Source organism: Sebastes umbrosus, chromosome 10, assembly GCF_015220745.1.
Source record: "Sebastes umbrosus isolate fSebUmb1 chromosome 10, fSebUmb1.pri, whole genome shotgun sequence".
Lineage (NCBI taxonomy): Eukaryota > Metazoa > Chordata > Actinopteri > Perciformes > Sebastidae > Sebastes > Sebastes umbrosus.
Genome location: NC_051278.1, coordinates 11,967,653 through 11,992,696, shown reverse-complemented (window position 1 = coordinate 11,992,696; position 25,044 = coordinate 11,967,653). Strand labels below are relative to the sequence as shown.

At 39.7% G+C, this 25,044-nt stretch overlaps 1 protein-coding gene across 3 annotated transcripts in view; it reads right to left on the bottom strand.

Moving 5' to 3' along the window:
• The window catches only part of LOC119495428 (regulator of microtubule dynamics protein 2), a 48,849-nt gene extending 34,973 nt beyond the window's left edge, over positions 1-13,876 (bottom strand). For 2 of the 3 annotated variants that reach the window (XR_005208485.1, XM_037781852.1), the window contains exons 1-2: positions 12,108-12,397; positions 9,568-10,022 (exon numbers count right to left, since the gene is read on the bottom strand). Coding sequence is in view for 2 of the 3 variants with exons in the window: in XM_037781852.1 (XP_037637780.1) it covers positions 9,568-10,013 (446 nt within the window). In the remaining variant the exon portion in view is untranslated. Of the gene's footprint in view, positions 1-9,567; positions 10,023-12,107; positions 12,398-13,784 lie in introns of those variants that run through there. The other variant, XM_037781853.1, reaches the window with a different exon arrangement.
• Positions 13,877-25,044: the final 11,168 nt, after the last annotated feature.

Below are 25,044 nucleotides of genomic sequence, written 5' to 3'. Positions count from 1 at the left end.
CGCCAGCTAGTCAAGTTACAGATTACATCCATGTCTGTCCAAAATGTCATCACTTCATAATTTTTTCCTGTTAGACATTTGTGCGCACTTTTCATAATTAATAATGAATTCTTGAGTTATGGCCAACTAGAATTACCACCTTGCGGTTTTATGCCTCCGTCAACCAGTCAAGTTGCATTTAACATCTATATCTGTCCACAATGTCATCACTTCATCATTTTATCCGGTTAGACTGTGTGACATTGTCATAATTAGCAAATCAATTGAGTTATCAGTGTCACAGTGACGTACGTAAGTATGGAAAACCCCAAAATAGAATGCCTCCGGCCACGGCTGACGCTGACGCCGGTGCAGACGCATAAAAACACAATTGTTCAAGATCGCCACTTTTAAGACCAATTAATGTGAGTTTAATAGATGCATTAGCCCGTAGTCTAAATATTTAGAGACATTTAGTGATATAAAGGGAGAACTCTGTTTCCTATGATTGTACTTCATTCACATCCAGTAGCTTAGTAGGAAATGGAGAATTGCTGTTACCGTAAGAGAAACTAGACTTTAGAGTATCTTTATTTTAATCTCTATCAGTGTTTATACTGTCATTTTGAAATAGTGTGCCAAAGCCGTTCTACAATCCCCCTCTCTGCACTAACCCCTGAATAAACCCTAAAACCTGCAGGCAAGGCTCAAACCATTTATTGGCCAACACACCCCAGCTTAAATAACAACCTGAATGTGTTTAGTCTGACTGTTGTGGTTCTTCCTTTTTGTCTGCCTGCACCATATTATAGAGCACTGCCTTGCAACAGACAGGCCTGGCAGTCAACTGCAGCAAGAGAGTCACATTATAGGACTTGTGTCATTCATTCATTCCCTAATTCATTCATCCTTTTGTCCTTTTATTCATTCAGCAGTCCGTTTTCCCCTCCCTCCCTGCAGTCATTTACTCAGTGGAGCTGGTGAGGCAGGCAGCAGCGTACTGAGTGATCAGCGCATTCCTGTCACGCCATTACACGGCTCATGAATCACCTGAGTTGAAAGAAAAAGAAGCTAAGGATCTATTTGCCTTACTGTGTGTGTTTATGTAATGTATATATGTTTGTGCAGGAACCATTATTGCCCCTGCAACGTTGCCAGCAGTGCTCTGAAAGAACAAGTCTAAATATTGTCTTTAGCATTTCAACGCTGACTAAGTACATAATATACCAGCAGGCCCGTCTATGACTCACACATGACACTAAATTGTATTATCTTATGCCGGTAAATTCAGATTGTAAGGGCAGAAAAAAATTGTTCTTATGTGCAAAAAAAAACATTTACAAGACCACACAGAATAGTAGGCAATGACCTTTGACTTTCTGAGCTGATACTCATGGTGCAGATTTAGTGGTTGACATTGGTCGTGGTCATTCCATCATGATCAGCGCCGTCTGATCACCGCCGGGTCTTCTCGGATCCACTCGGGTATTACACATAATTAAACCCGGGACCCACGGTAATATAACGGGATCCGACCCGGACTCGATTGACTATAAACCATGGATCCAAACCCAAATGGGTGCCGGATCTGGTCTCGGGTGGACCCGTGAAGACCTCTTATTGACACCTCTGGCCCATTCAGATATTACATTTGTAGTATTGAAGGACCGGTTGAAGCATTTGTTAGTTAATTGATAAAAAAAATCGGAGAATTTGACAAGCGGTTGCTTGATTTTATATCACTTTTGTTCACTACGTTTCATAGACAGAAAAAATTAAAAGGTGCAGTGTGTAGGATTTGGCGACATCTAATGGTGTGGTTGCAGATTGAGTACCCCTCCTCTCACTCCTCCATTTCCAGGACTGCGATAACGTGAGCCGCCGAGTGCGAAACCGTGGTAACGCCGTTGGCATCACTCAGAGGCCATCCCTACCATAATAACTCTACTTTAGGAGCAACGGAAGTCAGACGGCGGCGGGCGGTACCACGGTTTTGCACTCAGCGGCTCACGTTACCGCAGTTTTACAAGTGTGTCGGAGAACTACTGCGGCCTTCAGGTAATGTAATAACACAAAAGGCTCTCTCTAGAGCCAGTGTTTGGTTTGTCCGTTCTGGGCTACTGTAGAAACATGGTGGAGCAACATGACGGACTCCGTGAAGAGGACCCGCTCCCTATGTAGATAGGAAGGGCTCATGCTAAGCTAACGAAAACACAACGATTCTTAGTTTCAGGTGATTAGACACTATTAAAAACAAGGTCATGAATGAATTAATGAAAATTAATAATTAAAAAATGCTAGATTAATTGATAATGAACATGATGGATGTGGCATTTACCTCTATGGACATATATCCTAAATAAAGGCATTCCAGTAATATAGCTCATCTAACTATACAAGAGGTATATCAACACTGATGAGTGAAAGAAACCCCTTAATAATAAGCAAAGCTCATTATACTAGGTCAGTGCCAGAATCAGTAAATGTGTTGCTTGTATAAAAACACTGCATTAGGCTTTATCTTCCACTTTGTATTCAGTGACAAGAAACAGTATAATACATCAACCCATGCGGTGTCCAACCTTGTAACACTAAACACTTGGTAAAGTCAAAGACTGGAAAGCTTTAACCTTCGTTTTCAACAGGCTGTGTGCTCACTAGAGGAGATCAGCCATTCAGTGCACAGACCCCAAGGGGCAACGAAGGGATCTCTCAATAGAGCTTAGCAATGGTGGTCTCCGTGGTTACACAGTTCAAAACAAACCCGAGTTACCATCCCAACATCACCGGGCCTTCTAACATGCAGACCAGCTTATTCAGTGTGTGTAGCTGTGGTGACAGGACCAATGAAAGCCTGCACTACAACAATGGCTGACTGACTGGAGAGAGTCCAGTTATTTATTCTCTATCCCCCCCCAAAGGCTCAGCATTGGTGTTAAGATGTTAACTCCTAATTTCCTCATCAACTGCTGAGTCACCTAGCTGACATCATCACTGGCTTTCTAACTATACAATAACTTTGTTGTGGTAAGTACACATGGAAAAATGTCATTCATTTGTCACAGGAGTGTCAAAAATGAATGCAGTGATTCATCTTCCATGTTCATGACATCACACCAGATTCAATTCTACTGGGGAACCATAAATAGCACTTCTATTAGGATGTTGTAACACTGTTCTTTAAATAGCAGGAGGAGGAAACAAATAGTTTTGTATGTACACAACTGTATGCAAATTACATTTGGCTTGTAATTTTGCCAAAAGGCAATTAGGCAAGAAATACTCCCACTCTTACAGAGAATGAATCAGGAAATGATTACGAAACAGAAAAGAAATATGAAAGACAAAGAGACAATGGTTGGTGAGAGTGACCTAACGAGAAGTTTACTTCTCTAATAATAGATGTGGAAAGAGAGCCAAGCATCCACACGCAATTGTTCATATAATCCAGGCTGCAGGTGAAGACAATGCTATGACAGTGGTGAGAGTGTACCAAAACAGTAAAGTAGTGAAAGGAACTGCAGTCAGATGATAATTCTCTGTGGGTTCATCACCGACGCTACATGTCACCAAGATCCGGCGAGGACGCTTGGGAACGCGCTGCTCCACCTAACTCGCCATTCAAGTGGTGACGTACCCTATCGTGGAAAGCACCTGACTGGTCCCTGGTTCTCCGCTCGCGGCCTCTTCATAAACTTTCTGTTATTCAATCTAACAATCCACTAAAATCTATTTCTGAAAACAAAGTAGGTGAGAAATAAGCTACACCACTGCTGTCATTTAATTTTAAAACTGTATCACCCAGTTTGACAGCTTGGTTTCGTGAGCCAGGCTCGTCACGCTAGACGGACTCATTTGCATAAAAGTTGAGATTTTTCAACTTTATGCCGATGCAGATCCTCTCCAACTTCCCGCAACACTCCCAGCTGCCTCTCCTGCTTTCCATAGGAGATGAATGGAAAGCGTTGAGATGCCCCTCCATCACCAGATCTGGTGGAAATGCACCGTAAGAGCGACACATTTCACACACTGTACAAGTCGATTCATCGCCAATACAAAAAATTATAATTATAGCCGCTTCAATGTATCACGGAAAAAAGGAGAAAACAACTCAGGGAGCAAGATCAATATTTCTTCGATACCAAAAATGTACATGAAGGAGCATTTTACACTTGAGGTTGTAGGATCATAGAAAAGCCAGCATTGGCCACTAAAGCGCACGAGAATGGGAGATGTGGGTGGTCAGAGTGAACCCCGTCAGAGATCGGCCAGGGTGACTGGGGACACATCAGACAAGATGAACATGTCTGCTCTGTGTGCACGGTATACAATTCAAATGTGTTTGTTTGGCTAAAAGCCTTTTTATTGAAACATGAATCTGAGGATATAGACGTGAATGTCTCGGATACGGACGGCTGCGGAGCAACGCGTACCATGACGTCACAGGTTAAAGCTTTTAATCACAGTGCAGACAATGAGCTCTCTTTTCTCTTTTTAAACATTTCTGTGTGTGTTGATCAGGCTTGCCCCTCTCTAAACAAAACTCCGGCTTTAATCTGCTTGAATCAACAACTATCCAATGACACAAATGCTAGTTTTTTTGTTTAGGTTTTTTTTTGGAAAAGGAAAAAAGAAGCGGTAATGTCCTTGAGCTACAGCGACGTGATGTGAATAAACTCAGTGGGAACTGTTCAAGGAATTACAAGTTCCTACAAGACACTTTTAAATGAGGCCTCTGACAGCTTGGCACACAGACGGGGTGATTGATGGGTCTCCTTACCTGCAGAGAGGCAGCTCTGAGGAAGCCGTTGTGACACATGAGGAGTGAACGGAATAAACAGCTGGAACTTTCAACCTCTCGGTGGCTGGTTCTGCATGTTCCCTGTCTTGATCGACACTACGCTGCTCTATAATTTTGACATTATGTCACACTAATTGTTCTGAGAAGTAATATGCATCATTACACAGACGAAGGTTGGAGCTACGCTGTCGTATCAGACTATTTGGCAACGCTGGTCACGCTTGAACTATCTCTGCAAACAAACAGGACAATGCTGATTCATAAAAATAATATTTTCTTCAATTTATCAACCTCAATTGTGCAACTAGAAATAACATTACAAAACACGTGTTAATAAAACCATTAAGATTAAAAAAGCGAAAAAAAGATCAGCTCCAGGAGGGTATAAACAAGCCTTTTCCTATTCATGACGTGTATCTATCATAGTCTGCAGCAGAGCTCGCTGTAGGGTTTGTTGAAGGCCTTGTTCATACTTGCACAATGCCCCCTGTTGGAAATCTGCAGCCCCACTTAAGTTGTTATTTACAGTTCAGTAAGTTGAGCAAACTATACAATTGAAGATTTTCTCTCATTTATTAAATCCGTTTTTGAAGCAGCTAAATGTTGAACTGAGATGTTTGCAAAGTCACATTTTGCACCAGTGCACTAATCTTGCTAATCTTAAATGTATTCTTAAGGCTTTAGATTTCAACAATCATGCAGTAACTATTACTCAACCCTCAGCATTACGGCTCTGCGGGGATATTGTGAGGAGATATTGTGCTCCAAACACTTCCAAGCCGGCCGAACAGACATGAAGAGCCCTTTAAATGGATGTGAGGATTAGGGGTGTAGCTGGCTCCTCTAGGGGGAACGCTACACATTCCCTAAGGGGCTGGAATTTCTTCACGGCACCTTTCCCAGTAAACCCCACACCCTGTGCTCCAACAAATAACAGAGCGGCAGGAAAGGCTCTTTAATTATGGGAGGTGTGTGCGTGATGTGATTTCTTCTAAAGCATAATAACCCTGGCTGTAATTAAGAGCATTTGATGCGGCCAACGACTGTCACTCAAAACCTGTGAGCCACATCTGCTAGAGGGCAGTCTTACACTTCCATCTGCTCCTTCAGCCAATGAGGAGGGCGATGGTAACACAAGTAGACGTGGATTGACCTGAAATGTTTATCTATTATGAAAGAAGACTCACGTGATATGGTGTTATTACCCGTCTATGAGCTGTCTTACTTCCAATGCCAACAAACTTGCATGACCTGCGGTACTTTTAGGGCAATATCTGCACTTTCAATGCAGAGTAAATAGTGCTGGAAAAAGTTAGCAATTCATCTTTTTCACATGATATATGTTTATGGACGCATGCATCTGAATATCAAGCATCTTAAACGTTACATAACAACTGCCATTAGCTTCTTTCCTGGTAAAAACATAAACAAAACAACAAAAAACGGTAGGAGACACTCGACCCAACCTTTGAGTGGTATTTGATTCACACAGACGGTAAAACACACTCATTAATTATCCAGGGTGCACTGGATGTTCAGTTGGCCTACTTTATGTTGTTGTAGTTGTAAAAATGTGCTCCGAGGCAACTGATTAATCATTGCGAGGACAGTAACAGAGATGGGGAGGAGCCGTACAGCTCTGATCTGAGGCTCACCGAGCACACCTAAAAACCGTGTGGTTAGGATGTAAAAGCAGCTGCACTTCAAATACTCTACTTCCGACACAAAGGAAGCAACGGTCAATCCAAGTTAAGCACCCGAGTGACAGACAAAACGTCCATCCGAGTCCTCGTGCTACAATATCCAAACTCAGCACTCTCTGATTTGATACAATTCCTGAATTGAGCGTCATGGCCAATAAAAACTGAAGTCTGCCTGACTGCAGAAAACATTAAAGCCTTGACATAATCATCATCATTTAACTGTTGATATTTGTTTTTATGAGTTTTAAAATGATAGTCCATTCAAAAGAAACACATCTGTTGTTTATGTTATCTAAGGCTGGCGTGAGTTCAAGGTGTTTGGCTGTTGATGGAGGTGAATGACGTGGGCATGTGGTGCTTGATTAGTCTGCTGTTCTTTGCAGCACCCGAGGCTAATGTACATACTGTCAGAGCTATAATTTAGCACATAAAACGAGCAGTTAGCCTGGTAAACTAGAGGGCCACGAGATTTTTGATTCACACACTGACACACTTGCCAAAGGCAACCCTCCCGATTTCCCCGGGAGATTCCCGTTTTTCAACGCCTTCTCCAAGTTTCTTCCCAGGCTCAGGCTTTTCCCGATTTATGACACATTTTCACACCTTTTTTTTCCTTTTCGTTATCATGTCGTGTTTCTGGCTCTGTGCGGTGTGTTTCCCCGAAGACAACAATACAGCTACACCAAATGACATTTCCTGGCATGCACCCTGATCGCCGCTGGGTACGGTGCACATCATAACGCTCGACAAAGCGAAAAGCCGTCGTGGCGTGCCGCAAGTAATTGAATATAACTTTCAATTGCTTTCAGAGCGTAGTGGTGCCGTCGTCGTATTGTGTCTGAAAGGGCCTTCAGTGAGTGAACGATGGAGAGAGAAATGGAGAGTACTAACAGAAAGAAATACTCAAGAAGGGGCAACAAATTTATCAAATGAATGAATGAAAAACGATGAATATTAGTTTATGCCAGAGGGGCGAATTATTCTGTGTTAACTCCTGAGAATTTGAGTACAATTTGAAGTATTTAACATAGAAATGTTGTTGCAGTGTACTTATTATTTTGTTATTTTCATTCATTAAATGTCACCAGAATGCAGGAAACTCAGTCACTGTAACTTTTCTAGGAGAGGACCTCCAGAAAAATGTGGTTACCTTGAGCTTGCAAGTGTGCACACTGATCAACTGATGAGATTGTTAAAGTGGAAATCAACCTACATGAAAACAATTTACAGTTTGCCAGATATTTATCTGTTACTTCTACATCTTCTGTTTATCTGCTGGAATTATTTACATCAAGAAAAGACCAGAGCCTGATGACATTTTGTGGCTGAAGCTGATATTGATAATTCACAGAAAAATAGACAGTAACAAAGCTACATACCGTAGGCAGATATTTACAGCTTTTCCAAAACCTTTTACACCAACATCTGCTCATCAGTTGTCTGCTGTCACTGCGTCAACTCATGAGCAGCAGCTAAGTATTGTAAACAGTGGAGTCTGCTGGACAAACTATGTAGTGATGACACTGATTCTAAATCATTACAAGCACTGTTTCGGCACCATGACCTGAAAGTTGTATTCATTTGATATCAGCATCAATATAGGAATGTCAGTATGTGTGAAAAGACAACTTGATTAAAGTAAAAATGTTAAGTATGTGAAATAGTGCATTTCATGAATCGTGAAATGCACTTTGACCCAACACTTCAATCACCCTCAATTACTCACTTACTTCTCCCCGATCACAGCTGGGTATGAACTAATCATTATAGAAACTACCTGCTTTAATATTCATAAAAACACCACAATGAGTCCATTATCTTTTGTTTTAATTAAGTGGACTACCTCGAGCACATGCAGTCATGTACTTCAAATCCACTTCTGTGATAACCTTATTCTTTGTCATATTAGTCACAAAGGGAGAATAGTGCAAGACACTGTTCTGAGCACTTTGGGGCAAACTAAAATCATAACTAAGTACAACTCAAATGATTCAGCTGAAATCGGTAGGTTGAGAGGACAGAAACTGTGGCAACATAATTTGTTCACAACCTGTAACTACAAATTGAAAATTAGATAAGGTATTTTGTGTCAAAGATGCTCTGTACTGTATATATAGTAAAATAAATGTTTAAAGCAGCAGGAGATATGAAATGTTGATTAAATATGTATCTGACACGTTTAAATAGCAGTAACCATTTTGACTTTGGCACACTTTATTTTTCACAAGTAACTTTCTCCAAATACTGGAGGTCCTGAATCAGAACTATTATCTGATAACCTTATATCTAGGGCTGTCCTTGACCAAAGAAATTCTTAGTCGACTAACACTCATACGATTTTGTCGACTAATCGATTAGTTGATTTAATCGACAGATTTTTCACATTTGCACACTCTAATTTTCACTTGAGCAAGGAAAATGCTTGTGCTGTAGAGCCCTGTTAGGTCTAATATATATTTAAAACATGATATCATTTGTGTGCCATTCATGTGTTATGGGCAGAGGGCCAGCTCAGACACAGAAAGCATGCATTATGGATTCCCTAACAGCAGTAGAATCGGGACAAACATATATATTCATGTATAATAGTGTGTGATAACAAATAAATGGATAGTGTGGTGAAGATACTGTATTTTGAGCACAGGCACATTAATGATTGTCATGGGAGCACTGATCCAAAGTACCATCTGTGATCAAAGGTCCAAGTCTGCCATGTGAAATTAATATTTGGTTCACAAGTTAGCCAGGGACAGTCTGTGAGAGTGTGTTGTTAACATTTTGTGTTATACTTTGTGTGAGTGTGTGCAAATCCTGTAAACTTGAAGGCAATTGGTGGGTTCAAATAAAGACTTTAAAATCTAAAGTGTGTGTCATTGTGAGGGGGTCGCAGTATGACTTTTGTGGCTCAGAGGGAGGACATTTAGGAAAACATATCTCAGTCACAGAATCTGTTGGAGCAAAAGTGAGCTTGTATAATATGAAAGGATCTATTGCGAGTGTAGTGAGGTACGGGACGACACATTTTTGAGAAATGTATCATTATTGATTATAAAACTGGAATCTCCCAGCTTTTAAAGTACTCACCCTCCCTCACTCTCTGCTTCCTCTGAGCTCCGACCTCCAGCTCTGGCCCCAGCGATGCTACCTGCAGCCCGTTTCCTTCTTGTCGGTGTGGTCCTTTGGAGAGGGCTGGCTCGCCGCGCCTCATCGCGTCCCCTCAGTTCCTCCCTGACTTGGTGCTGCAGCGTCGGCAGAGCGTTCTTCAACGACTTCATCTCATCCTTTAGCTCGGACACACACTGGATCAGGGCCTCAAGGCGCTCCAGTACCTCGGCCTGACCGCCGTGCAGACCTGGACCATCCACCATCATGATGCCAGGCCCATGTTCATTATTGCGGTTGAGGTAGAACCCCGGCCACGAGACCCTTCGCTTCGACGTAAGGCCCCGGTAACACACCACAGCCAGACTGATGCCAGCCACTCCAGCCAATGCTCCCAGAACCAGCACCTTGCTGTCTGCCTGGGCCATCCTGCAGGCCTGCAGAGAACAGATAGAAATACGTTTTCATAAACATTTCACTGAAAATACATAATAGAAATATGAAAAATGTGGGGCTTATATAATCAATTAGTCTGTAGATTATGTTTTGCAATTGATCAAAAAATCATTTAGTCAAAAAAAATAGTAAAGGAAAATGGGCATAACAATTGTCCAGAGCCCAAGATGATGCCTTCAAGTTGCTTGTTTTTTCTGACCAAAAGTACAAATCCTACACATATATCAATTAACAATGACAAAACAATGATATATATATATATATATATATACACACACACACATATAGTAAGCTGTCACCCATGAATATTACTATTGATCCAAGTTATGGATGCACCGACTGATTCAAATTCCTGGATCAGATATTGGTGACAATGGAGCCGATCTATTCAATAAAACTTTATGTTAATATACTATTATATACTGCAATTTAAATTCCTGTTTATGTTTTGACCAATGTATTGCTGCATTAAAAAGGTTTACACATGAATTGTAATTCCTGTTAATTTTGACGAATTTATTTACCACGTTGCTGGTGTGCGATTTATTTAAATAATAAATAACAATTCAGTAAATTTATATCTATGTATGTATTTGTTACATTTTGTTTTACAAAGTTAGGAAAGCAATGTTATGTTGCCTTACACATTAAAGAATGATCCCAGTCACTTCCACAAAGAGAGGCATACAGCTTATTCATTAAACACTGGTATAGGATCGGTACTCGGTATCGGCCGATACCCAAAGCCAAGGTATCGCTATCGGTATCAGGACTCCCTAGTGTGTATTACAAGTACAGTTGTAGTGACAAAAGTCTGCTGGCAAAAATATATTTTTCAGATAGTGACCTCCTACTTTTAACACAATGAATTTCTCAATGGCTGACAGGAGCAGTGTACGCTGGTGGATTCCTTAGAGTTTACACACTTCAATTATTTACATGAAGTGAAATACTGACTGCACAGAGTCTGTTAACTCAGCGTGAAGCACAAGGACACACTAACGTGTGGCTTCTCTAAAAAGAAAACATTATCTATGTTAGGAGGAGAGGACATCATTCTCCCTGAATGTCCTCGAAATGTGCCATTTGAACATCCTGCCTCGATTCACAAACATTTACAGCAGCAGATACTGGAGGTGGATCCAGGTTTTTAATATGTTCCCTAAATGTTTTGTGTACAGGCAAATGGGAGAAGTTAAGTCTTCAAGGCTCTCATCCAGAAGGGGTCTATTTTAACCCAAACCATGATCTTTTTCTAAGCCTAACCAAGTAGTTGTGTTCCCTGAACCTAAAGGGAACACAACCTCAGAGACAGTTTTTACACTGAACAGTAGCACTAAATGAATGCAGAGCTGTGGATTGTTTTATGGATGTTTTTAGGTTGTTTTATCATTTTATTCTCAGGTATTGTCTTATTTATTGTGGTATCTATCTAGTGTACTATTTATAGATTTTAAGGGCTGAGAGAGAGCCAGGGTAAAATGCATTTCATTGCATTTCACTGTACTTTTAAATGCATATGACAAATAAACTGGAAACTTGAAACTTGGATTCCTGGCAGAAAGCCCTGAGGGCTGTGTACAGTGGCCATACCCTTTAACTCAACAATTTACCCTGTGTGAAGTGTCCCTGTTGCTTAAGCAAATGGTGAAGGAAGGCTAATACACGACTGGAAACAGACAACTATAGGTTAGCTCAGATAATTGACTCAACATACTGATCACACAGAGAGTGTGTTAGCCAACATAGAAACAGCAGCTCCATAAAACCTATAAACACATTGAGTGATTTAATGTCTGACAGACTCTCAAGCATCCCTCATCCTTTATTAACTACATCTCGTCATTGTTAAACTTAAATGTGTTGATTATCTGTCAATAAGAGAAGCCTTGCTGCAGCTAAAAGTCTGTTTGTTGCTAACACAGAAAAACAAAGTTACTCTTCAAGGTTAAACAGTTTAAAAGACATTAAATGTTCATTTTCAGTTAAAACAGCATCACAACAACACGTTACATTAATATATTATGTCTAAATAACAACAAAAATAACAGCATTAGAGCCCTTACTGCACAGGTGAGACGAGGAGAGGCACTTTCTGTTGGCTTGACAGCAGCAGCTCACTGGTGTGAGTTACACGGAATGTTTTGACGGTTACACCGTGTCTTCGTTAGAATGTTCCGTGTGGGCGCGGGCGCCACTGTGAAACGTTCCGGACTTCAACCTCGCAATGCAAATTACTTATTTTGGTGCAAATAAATGATATATGATTATTATGTTTATAGGTTTATTTTTGTTTATAGCTTATATTGTATATTGGTAGAATTTAATTTTTTATTTTTTTTATTTTATTCTAACGTTTTTTTATCTATTCTTTGTTATTATACTGCTTATTTATACCAACAAAACCAAAGCAAATTCCTAGTGTATACCTCTTACACCTGGCAATAAACACGATTCTGATTCTGATTCTGATTCTGATTCTGATTATAATTCAATTTATCATTAAAATCAAAATTGTTGACCTAAGTTGATCCTGTTATGACCTCCAAACTATTAAACTCATGTCATCACTGTTGCCTCACGGGTGCTTTTTGGTGTATAATTTGCATGTTTCCAACAGGTGTGCCCTCCTTCAATCCAAACTGATGCATATCAAGTGAAAAGGAAACTATTTTTCCATTAGGTGTGGTCTGCCTGAGCGTGTTACTCTAGATCTTTGAAAGATATCAGACCTATCCATAGTTAGGGCCCCAGCACCGACCAGACCTTCATATACTGGCAGCATATGTAGCCCTATCCTTTATATGAACTAAACATAAATCCAGTCTTATTACCTTGACAAAACTATAACATCTTATTTTACTTGATACTAAGAGAATTAAATACTCAAGCTGGGGAATGAATACTGATGAATATTAGTGTATGTCAGAGATTCACTCAAGTTCACGTCAGAGGGGTGAATTAGTCTGTATTTTTTCCTGAGAATTAAAAGTCAATTTTAAAGTATTTAAAATAAAAATGCTGTTGCAGTGTACTTATTATTTTGATATTTTCATTCTTTAAAAGTCACCAGAATGCAGGAAACAAAGTCTCTGAAACCTGAAATTGATTTACAGTTTGCCATCAGATCTCAGAATATATACTATTGGCTCTAAACTGAAATGATAAACAGCACACTTGAAATGAAATAACACATGTAAAACAGTGCACCAACAAAATAATTTGTCTTCAATCTGATTTTTCCTTCTCAATTCACAATATAATAAGTAGTAATAAAACACTTGATTATTGCACACATCATGGTTCGCATTGCCCTGGTTGCTAATAACCTTGTTATCTGCGATTTATTGCCTTTATGTTGTTATTTTTACGCTTTAATAACAGAGATGTGGATCTAGTGGTACACTTTACCCTACCTCTTTCATCAACATTATCATCACAACAACACGTGAGTGAATAATCAGCGAGCAAAGTTCAATACAACTGATACCATAATGCAAAAATATATTACTAGCTATATGAACAGGTAAAAATAACTGCATTTAAAGGGATTCATCATGCATTATATAATTACTCTACGAGTTTCATTTTGGATTTCCAGTCTCATTTGTATGTGTTGCACCCATACTTGTTTCTATAATAAATATCAATGTATCATGATCCAGCATATTATAAACTATAAATTAATGTTGTGCTGCTCTTAATCATTATTCTGTAATAAGAAGTTAAAAACAAAGACCCACCTCAATGATTTACTCCTCTCACTTGTGTTTCCCTGCAGTGAGTTTGGACAGAATGTGCACCGGGATTTAAAATGTAACCGAGTGTGTTATCACATGGACCTGGAGTCAGTCAACATGGACCTGTCCTCTCTGGGTAGATAGGTAGGAACTAGTGATTGACTTCAAGGTTTCCATTATTATTATTATTATTTTTATTATTATTATTATTATTATTATACATCTGTAAAACCCCACTTAAGCTGCAACAGCACATTTTTGGTGATTTATTATTGTTTACAGATATTTTGTATTTATTTTTCCATTTTTGTCAGATGCTTGTGTATCATTATTATTATTATTATTGTAATTATTATTATTATTATTATTATTTTACATCTGTAAAGCCCCACTTAAAATGCAACGGCACATTTTTTTGTGATTTATTATTGTTTGCAGATATTCTGTACTTATTTTGACTTTTTTTTGTCAGATGCTTGTGTTTATCTTGTTCTCATTTTATCTTGTTCATCTGCACAAACAGACAAGTTCATGATTAACGGTTTGGGAAACTTTCCATCTAAAAAAAAGGAAAGAAAGAAAACAACAACCATGATGACCTTAAGCGTTAGTTCATTAAATTACATAAATGTAACGACGATCATGTTTATTTGACTTGGCAGAGGTGCGTGAACTCTCTACATGGTGATTTCTTTCAGCCTATAGAGAGGTAGAAGGCCATACTTGCTTGGGAACAGAGGTAACAGGGAGTTCCCTTGCATAATAAGATGTAAGGATTGCTACGTGCAGTTTCTTCCCTGCTCTCTGAACACAGTATTGTTCCTCAGCCCTCAGCCTGCATTATGCCTGCAAAGGGAACAAAAAGCCCATCTGAAACCCGGAGGCATGACGGTGCAAAAAAAAAAGCTTGCCCAGCGGTTGTGGGTTGGCCTCGCAGATGTAGATAATGTCGATAAGGCAGGCGCATCCAGCCGTGGCCTCGCTCCCATCGGGTCAAAGCCAGAAGATAAGAAGATATTGTCAACACTGTCGTTTTATCCACCCACCACACATCTGCCCCAGCTCTCGTACCACAGGGGGAGAAATCAAAGCAGCCTCAGATTTGCCTTTATGCACAGAAATAAGCCCATTACAGCTGTCAAACAATACATGGGAGAAGAATCAGGGTGAAATAAGGCATCACTATCAGGCCTCTACTGACAGACCACAGAGTGTGAAGCCCAATTGTTCCCTGTCAGTTCTCTACTCGCGTGCATGAGACATCTACCTCAGTGGGAGGAAAGCTAACTTCTGTAACAGTTGCGTGCCGTGTTTACAGATAGTTTAAAGACTCATTCAGCCGTAAAGATATGGCAAGTGTTGTGTAACAGAAAGGCACAATGAGGAGTTGGGGAAGTCCAACTCATAGGCCTACACTTGCTTTGCTGATGTGTATCTCAGCTGCGAGCACTCAGTGTTCTTTAGGCCTATACCAAGGGACTCAGCTAGATACTGTATCACTGAGTGAGTCACCAAGGACACGAAAAACTGAAACAAAAAGCAACATAAAATGTGAAAAGTCTTTGAGAGCAGTTATTATTGAAACGTCTTAACTGGTGAGGATGTTGCATTTCAGGTCTGCCTTTAAGCAGCTTCCATAATAACTCTGATTTGTGCATTCACCTAAGAAATAGCAGAGAATGAATCATCACTAGAGCTGCAATGGTTAATCAATTAATCGATGAGTTGTCATCCATCAAATTAATCGCCAACTTTTTTGATAATCGATTAATTGGTTTGAGTAATTTTTTAAGAAAAAAAAGTCAAAATTCTCTGATTCCAGCTTCTTAAATGTGAATATGTTCTGGTTTCTTTCCTCCTCTATGACAGTAAACTGAATATCTTTGAGTTGTGGACAAAACAAGACATTTGAGGACGTCATCTTCGGCTTTGGGAAACCCTGATCGACATTTTTTACCATTTTCTGTCATTTTATAGCCCAAATAACTAATCGATCAATCGAGAAAATAATCAACAGATTAATTGACAGTGAAAATAATCATTGGTTACAGCCCTAGTTTGTTTATAGGTACAGGTCTGGCCACAGAGATGGATGTTCATTCTTCTGAGGGTTTAACCAGAAAAGAGAAAGTTAAATGGATCTATTGAACTGAAATTCAGGAAATGCTGGTTTCAAAAACGGGACTCACAGAAAAAAATTCCTCTCTTCAAGAAACTAGTTTTTACTGAAAGTCTGGATCTGTTCTCAACATACCCTGAAACTAATTTGCTACTCCTGATCCCAAGCTGGTGTTTCAGGCTTTAACTCTCAACCATGGAGCTCAACAGGTGTTACCAACGTCTGACCCAACGGAAACCTACCTGTATCAGTGTACAGGAGTATTTCCAGGCAGAAGAAGCTCTATAGAGAGAGAGTGGACATGACACCATCAGATGAGCAGTGCTTACTTATACACAGTATATATCAGTTTTTCACAAATCAAGTGTAGTGTAAATTAAATTTTGGATGAATTACAGAGGGCCGGATTTCAGATGTCTAATTATCTTCAGCATATTGTTTAAAGCAGGTTTGAATGAGCCCGATCATGTTAGCTCCAAGCTGGCTTTATGGTTGTAATAATAGCCTTCCAGCTTAGAGAACTTGGCATTGCGTTCATTCACATTTGCTCTCTCAAAGCACCTCAGCAACAGCTCAGGTATCAACAGAGGTGGTGTGTTACCGTTGTTAATTCAGTGTTGATTCAAGTTATCTTGTTTCCGCTGTTTGCTGTCACCTCACACCGCCTTCACAGAAAAAGAGGCTAAACAAGTACTGGATCATGAGAATACAGCTCATCTGCATGACAATATGCTCTCTCAACAACACACATGCTGAACACACACACACACACCTCAGCTACCTTATTAAAATCCTGTTTCTCCTGTCTAACAGTCACTGCACCCTGCTGTGGCAGACAGACAGAGAGATACTCTATATCCTGAAACATGAATGGTTAAAATAACCAGACAATCATTCATAAACTTAGTTGCATTATAACATGCTAATGTTTGCAGCTCAGAAAATCTTTGTAGCACAGATGATGATATGTTACATTACTGAGGACAATGTCTGGCACTGTGTTGTGTTTGTTGTTCCTTTGCCAAGGTCTAGACTGACATCCAGTTTGTGTAAAGGTCAGTTAGCCAGTGGATTTGTGTCACTGATTTAAAACAATATTGCACATTTTATTATCTATTTATTATTTTATTATTTATTAAAATACTTGTTGTATCAGGACAACAAATCACTGAATGTCCTTAGCTGGTTACATCAAAATAAATGAGATTTATTTTGCAGTTAAATTTCCTGACATTGACTTTTGACATTACAGTAATTTTGTAAATAATAAAAATAATTATGGTAATTTCTAAAATAAATTTTAATCAGAATGATCTTTATTGTCACTCAGGTACAATACAACTTTGCAGGCTTCTCTTGATGTAGTTAAGAAAAATAATAAATAATAGCAGTGATAAATATTTTCTTTTGTGATGAAACATCTTCTGATGCTAAGAAGGATTTTTCATCACAAAAAAAAAAAAAAACGCCGGTGAAAACACAACCTCCTTCCGAAAGGCCTTCAGCCTTGTCGGAGGTAATTAACGAATGACGAAATGTTAACTCCCTAACAACTGATGCATGCTGGGTAAATCTAAGGCAGGCAGATTGCATCAGAGACCCCTCTGTGACTTTTAACTTTGTGGTCTAATGATTTCTTCCTTCCTCTCTGTCCTCCTCTGCAAAGATTCGGGGACACAATCAGTCCTGCCATCAGACATCGTGCATTCCTCCTAGAGCAGATTCACATCACTTACAAAACAAATGATGAGATGCCCGTCCCTCACAATAAAAATGAACGTTTTTTTCCATTGTTTATTCTCCAAAAGTTAGGACAGTTGGTAAGAACACATGGTTCACTAACAAAACCTTAAAAAATAACACCAACACATTCCAGACCCTGAACTTTGATCAGCCCTCCCTGTCCTCTCCCTCCACTAAGTAAACACACAAGTGTATTACACTTATCTCTTCTAAGAAATGTATGAACTTTACCAACAACATTTACAACAATAAACTACTGGTATTTGACTTTTTCTTCTAAAGGTAATCCTAATTGAAGTGGATAAACGTGACAATAATGACTGTTAAAATTCGTCAGCATTAATGTAGTATGCACTATGAGGAAATAGACAGTTTTAGTTGTAAGCAGATTACAACCAGCAGGTGGCGCCTAAAGAATTAGTATTGAGATGCTCCTAAGGGGATGAAGAGTGGGTGAGGAGCACATAGGTAACAGGATACAGGATAGATAACAAGCACAGACGTTGCTCATCGCCATCCTCAGCGTATTCTGCATTATGTGAATCACTAGTCTGCATTGACCGAGACACAACAGCTCTTTGTGGTTCAGAGTGGAATAAGCCCAAAGATCAAGATAATCTGCTCTTAAACACAGTTTGGGCTTAATGTCGACAGCTCCACACACATTACCCAGCCTGCAGCAGTGTAAGCGGAGGTGAAGAAAGCCTGAGTCACGTCTATCTGGGTAGTTACATTATGTCTGCTCTCCTCAGGCAGACCACAACATGATAATTAGATATTACCAAACACAAAACTCCCCGTTCATGTAACACTTTGAAAAAAAATCTCTTTATCTATTAAAACAAGTAGAATCACGAATCAGAAGGTGGAAACGTGTATGTAGAGCTTCAACATTTTAAAGTAAACTGTCTCAGGTGTCAATAAAAGAGTCTACAGCCATGCTAGCAGCTCTGTGGGGCTCTCATCAGGCACAGCGTTGCATTGATCTAAATGCTAACGTCCTCATGTTTATATGCTGATGTGAAGCAGATATAATGTTTACCATGATATCCATCTTAGTTTAGTGTATAAACATGCTCACATTTGTTAATAAGCTCTAAACCACCCAATTTGATAGTTACCAGGCCATTAAATAGGTGTTATCAGTCGCAATAAGCACCATAGATGTGGGTCAATAGGGGCCTACTACACCTACTACGTTGTAAAAGTGAAGAGAAACTTAAAAGCAACATATTCTTACACGTAAAACTGAACGAAACGTCGCATTTAGAACACAAACAAAAAGGCTTCTTTAGGCTAAGGCAACAAAACCGCTAAGTTTAGGGAAAAAATATTGTGTTTTGGCTTAAAATAACGATGTTCAAGAGCGAACGCGAAGAAGACAACTACAGGTTGTTGGTTTCACACAGAATGTGAACTCTGGCCTCCCGGGTGAAAGCCCTGTGATTCGGCACCCATCCATTCTCCCCAACCTCTACCCCAAACAGAGTTTCACGCTGTCTATACTACAGTGTCGTGTTCTTTTATACCTTCTTTCGGTGATCTACCAAGTGAATAGATGATAAAACCTACTATTTGGCATAGTAGGCCCCTACTGACCCACATCTATGGTGCTTAGAGAGACCAATAATGCGTATTTAGTAGTCTGACAACAGTCTAATCAGCTGACTAAACACAAAGTACAGCTAAGGTTGATGGGAATGTCATGGAAGTGTTGAATTTTGACATTGTTTTTGAGATTTTTACATTATAATAGTGCAATAGGAAAAGTCAGATGATTACCAAAGGTATCAGGATTCATCGTCTCTGAACTATGAATGTCTGTACACTGTTTCGTGCCATCCAATATTTGTTGAGATATTTCTGTCTGGAACAAAATGGTGGGCCGATACACCAACATTGCCATCCATAGAGCCACGTGTGCCTGATAAAAGTCTTTGTCTAGGTGCTCTCAAAAACTGTTGCTGTTATAACCAAGATACATGAAATATAACACAGCGAGGGAGTCAGTAATTCAGCGTCTGTAGTTTCCCCAGGAGACGCTGCTGTAGAACATCCATCAGTATCAAAGAGCAACTGTTCTTTCTTCGTTGTCTTTTGATCAATGTTTAATGATTTCTCAAAGGGGGATCGGTGAGTGCACGGCAAATAAAAGTGAATTCGCAAGTAAAGGCAGGAATACCAATAAGAGTGTGTATGGCCATCCCTTTTCACAAGTGATGTCACAGGGTTCATCGCTACTAATGCGGCCTATCATCAGTCAGTCGGTGGTTAAACATTGTTTCCATCCTGATGGGAAACGCAGGTGCAGCTCAGGAGGTGATTTATTGTTGAATTGGCTGAAAGCAGAGCTGATCAGCCTCCTCGGAGCGGCAGAGAAAGGTGACGTTATTATCATGAGGCAAAACTGCAGAGCGGCTGTGTCACAAGTTACAGACAGTTCAGTGGAAGGTTGAGAAGATGGTTTATTATCCATGACACAATGAACAGCATCCAGCACAGGCTTGTATTGTCTGAGGCCAGTGAGGCTTTACATTGGGGGGAGGAGGGGAGGAAATATACGTGCTATTTCTATAAATGTGAGATTGTAAAAGTTGCTGGAGGAACATATGGGGGCGTTTTGTAGTTACGAGGGTTACATTGGCACAAATGGCACATTCATTGTTCTGTTTTCTGTGTGAACACCAGTAAACAGCCGTTGTGTGATGCTTTATAACAAAGACTACAAACGGGATGAGAGGAAAGGCGGTGATGGAGCCACAGACAATTATAATAGCCCCGCCAATAAATTACCAGAAGTTTGACATACTAAATCCAGTCTGATCTCCTTTATTTGGCTGCCGTGTCTCCCAGTCTCCCACTGGAGTCAGAGAATGGGAAAGTTCTTGTTGCTCATCACACCAGATGTATGTATAAAAATGTATTGTTTCATCATCAAATGACCCGGTCAAGAGCAAAAACTAGTAGAAATGAGAAAGTGGAGGCAGAGAGAGAGAGAGATTTAGAACAGCTAGGAGAGAGTAAGAATTTAAAAGTCTCCTATAGCTGTATCTAACTCTAAGTTTTAAAGCTAGAGTGAAGATACTGGCATCATATGAAACTAAAAAACCTAATGAATTCGTTGGTACCTACCATGTCATACTAGCTTGTCGCGAAGGAGGCTAAATAACGCTCCAAATTTACACTAAATTTTGGCAAGGAAAAACTGGCATGGCCATATTCAAAAGGATCCCTTGACCTCTGACCTCAATATATATGAATGAAAATGGGTTCTATGGGTACCCACGAGTCTCCCCTTTACAGACATGCCCACTTTATGATAATCACATGCAGTTTGGGGCAAATCATAGTCAAGTCAGCACACTGACACACTGACAGCTGTTGTTGCCTGTTGGGCTGCAGTTTGCCATGTTATGATTTGAGCATATTTTTTATGTTAAATGCAGTACCTGTGAGGGTTTCTGGACAATATTTGTCATTGTTTTATGTTGTTAATTGATTTCCAATAATAAATATATACATACATTTATATAAAGCAAGCATATTTGCCCACTCCCATGTTGATAAGAGGATTAAATACTTGACAAATCTCCATTTAAGACACATTATGAACAGAGGAAAAATGTGCGATTAATTTGTGGACAATCGTGATTAATCGCGATCGCAAATATTTTTATCAATTGACAGCCTTATCAGCTTTAATGTTCAACATCTTCATTGTGTTGGAATTTAAATACAAGTCTTACATAATGTAGCTTTAACTTGGGCGGTGCTTCCTTAAAGGATCATTCTGGATTATTACAATTTGGGTCTTTCTGTAGGTTTGGCTTTAAGTTCCTTTAAGTTATAAAAACATCAATCTGGGAACCCATCAGCTATCGGGCTGACGACAGATAAGCCTCTGAGGGCGAGGGGCTATATATCTGGGGTTCCGGTGTAGCCAGCAGATATCCGGGCCAAGATTTCCTCTTCCATGCGGAGTTGAGAGACGATGCGTACGATGGGATTGTTTCACAAGTAGATAGTTTACAAGATAATTTTAAACCAATAAAAAGCTAAATCATCGTTAGACGATAGCCGGTGGGTTCCCAGATTGCATTCCGGCCAACCAAAATATTGTCTGTGTTTATAGGGATTATAATAACGTTGTTGGACAAAAAACACAAGTAGTGAGATGATCATACAGGTTTTAAACAAACTTTGACCGACTATGTCTACCTTGAGTGTGCACACAGATTTCCTGTGCAGTGAGGGGTTAGCATTAAAATTCCACGTACGCTCACTTTTGATTTTTATCTCTAAATGAAGTGGGTTAGATAATCTGGCCAAACTGTAGATTTATTCACAACCATTGTTGTAGCCATGTCACCCTCTTCTCAAATGTCAACACTTACTTTGGTGAGCATATTGTTATCATAACCCAAGATATAATTAACCAGATTTATCCTTCAAACATGAGTGCTGGTGATGCTACGTAAACTGCAGCGGGACGTCTTTGTTTCGGCGACGCCACAGTCCCATAAATCAGATCAGAAACCATATGATGGCAAGAGATAATAAAACAACAAGACCAACAGTAAACAATGCATCTCCTCCTCTCCTCCTCGCCTGGAGCTTCAGTTTCTCATGTTTTTTCTCTCTCCCAGGCTTTATTTGTGTGGTTGCTGAGTGAAAGCCACCACAGTGGCAGAGAGGCCCAGAATAGCCGAGGGTGGGGAAGGCCAGCGGACTTGCATGTGGGCTGCGGAGCTGTAGTGTCTCTAAACCATCCGCTGGCCTGTGGAATGGAGGCTGCTTCCTCATGCATGCCAGTGGTCGGAGCCCGGCCTACACACCCTCAACTATTTCTGTCCTCTTCTCTTACTCTTTCTCATTTTCACTCCCTCTCTCCCTCTCTCGCTCTCTCTCTCTCTCTCTCTCTCTCTCTCTCTCTCTCTTTTCCATACACAGCTGCCTTTTAGAGTTATACAATATTTGGAAATACAGTGGGGGCTTACAGGAAGATGAAGGGAAATTGAGTTTGAGAGAATAATAGCTAGATTCACTTTGCCCTCACCCCTAATTTCCACCTGATCATACTGCACTAAAATATATTATAGTACTCCTCTATTCCCACTATTCCTATCCTATAATTTACAGTTTTTTCAATTGCTAACACACTAAAATGACACATAAAGCACAATTATTGAAACTGACACTCAGAGAGCAAAACCTCAGCTCAAGTCTACAAAACTCTAAACATATTTTCCGCTTTGTACCCAATTTGCAATTAAACATGGCACTTTTTTTGCAACACACGGTTCTCTACATAAGACACAGGACACTAAAAACACTACCATTAAAAATGGCACACGCATGGACCATTTGGCCAATACACGTGCCACCTGGCTGAACACCTAATTGCTGGATTGTCAACTCATCAATCAGGATGTTAAGCACTATAAAAAGACCACAGGCGAGTACCTGTTTATAACAGCGATGGAAGCCAATATAGCAGAAAGAGGCCTGTTTTCAAAAACATGTATTAGCAATGGAAAAAAACTGTTATTACGCAACCTTTGGAAATGCATGGATGTATTGACAGATTTTGTGGAGAGAAATTAATATTTCCATCAGTGTGCAGTACGACACACTCTTGTGTGGTCAATATATTCATGTACTTTACTCTAACAATATCTCTGAAAAAACAAACCCAGACTATATGATTAGAAAAATAGAAATGTTTAAAGTATTTTGGATTGAGCACAGCAGTGTGTAACTGGTTCAAACATAATCAGATTGTATGAACCGAACCGTGTGTGTGCCATATAAGGGATAACGTACAGCGAGCCGATTATTGTTGTAAAATCTTGCATTGACCTGAAGGGGTTTATTTCACAACAATGAACTGCTAGCTGTACATTATCCCACTTATTACATGGCTACTTACTTAAAGGTCCCATATTATGCTCATTTTCAGGTTCATACTTGTATTTTGTGTTTCTAATAGAACAGATTTACATGCTGCAATGTTTAAAAAAAACTTTATTTTCCTCATACTGTCTGCCTGAAATACCTGTAATTACCCATTGTCTGAAACACTCCGTTTTAGTGCGTTTCAACGGAATTGCAATGGAATTGCGTTGCTAGGCAACAGTTTGGGTCCATGTTTACTTCATGTCAGCTGATGACATTTACATACACTGCAACAGGAAATAAACTGGGATACATTTAGAATGTTTACGTTTAAAACTGTGAAATGGTCTAAATATTGTATATTTGTGACATCACAAATGGACAGAAATCCTAACGGCTTGTTTCAAACGCACAATTTCTGAATACGGGCTGTGTGTATTTCTGCGTATATTGAGCGTTTTGATAGTTTAACAGTATTTATAAAGCACTTAAACCTGCTTTATAATGAAAAAGACCTGAAAATCTCACTTTTTACAATATGGGACCTTTAAGAAATCAATAACTTGTCACAAAAACGCCAGAGTCCGACATCATAACTGCGCCCATAGCAACGGTCTGTTTATTCCACATACTGTCTGCACATCTTATTTCTGTCCGTTTGCTGTAATATAACACTGGTGACACAAGAATATTTATCTATTTTTTCCCTTGTCGTAAACTGCTCCGTTGGAAGGAAAAGCTTAAATGTAAAAGGAAGAAATAACATATGCAATGAGTTAAAAGTATGTTGCTATTTCTGGATTTGAAAAAAAAATTGTAAGCAGTCTGGGGGAAAGGATAAACACACCCAGTGGAGTTGTTAATCACAGCATCAGTCATCAGAGTGAAATGAAATGCACTTTTAACGATAACACCGACATTCCTGGGGCGTTACTGTTGCTGATCACACAATTATGTGCAGCCGATTGAGTCTAATTCAATGACTAATGAATGTTTAGCTACCTCCGGGCAGGGCAGTGTAATGTGAAAGAAATGTGAAACATTTTCCTTTTGTTTGGTATCCGAATGTGTCGGCGAACTGCACCGCTGGGGAATATAAATTCAGAACAATGTAATGACGGGCTGGTGGGGAATTCTGCAGCCGTACAGAGAGCTGTATTGTTTTAGGGAGGCCTTAAGTTAACATTTGTTATTCTCCGGCTTTCTTTGCTGACTTAAATATGTAGTATCCAGCAACACAAAGGACCATATGAGTGAAATATTGCCCGTTTGTCCAGATGCATTCCAGGCACCTGGTGAAGCACAAACACTCTCACTGTAGAGGAATGCGTCCACTGAACACAACCGCTGCTGTATCTCCACTCAAATACTCCCTCTTTCTCTCCCACACTCACACTTACTGTATTTTAGTGGCCTGGAAACATGCCAGATAGGCCTTCTGTATTTCTCTACATACATGACATAGTGTAGAGGCTCACTCTTTATGGTTTACTGACCCAAATTGCT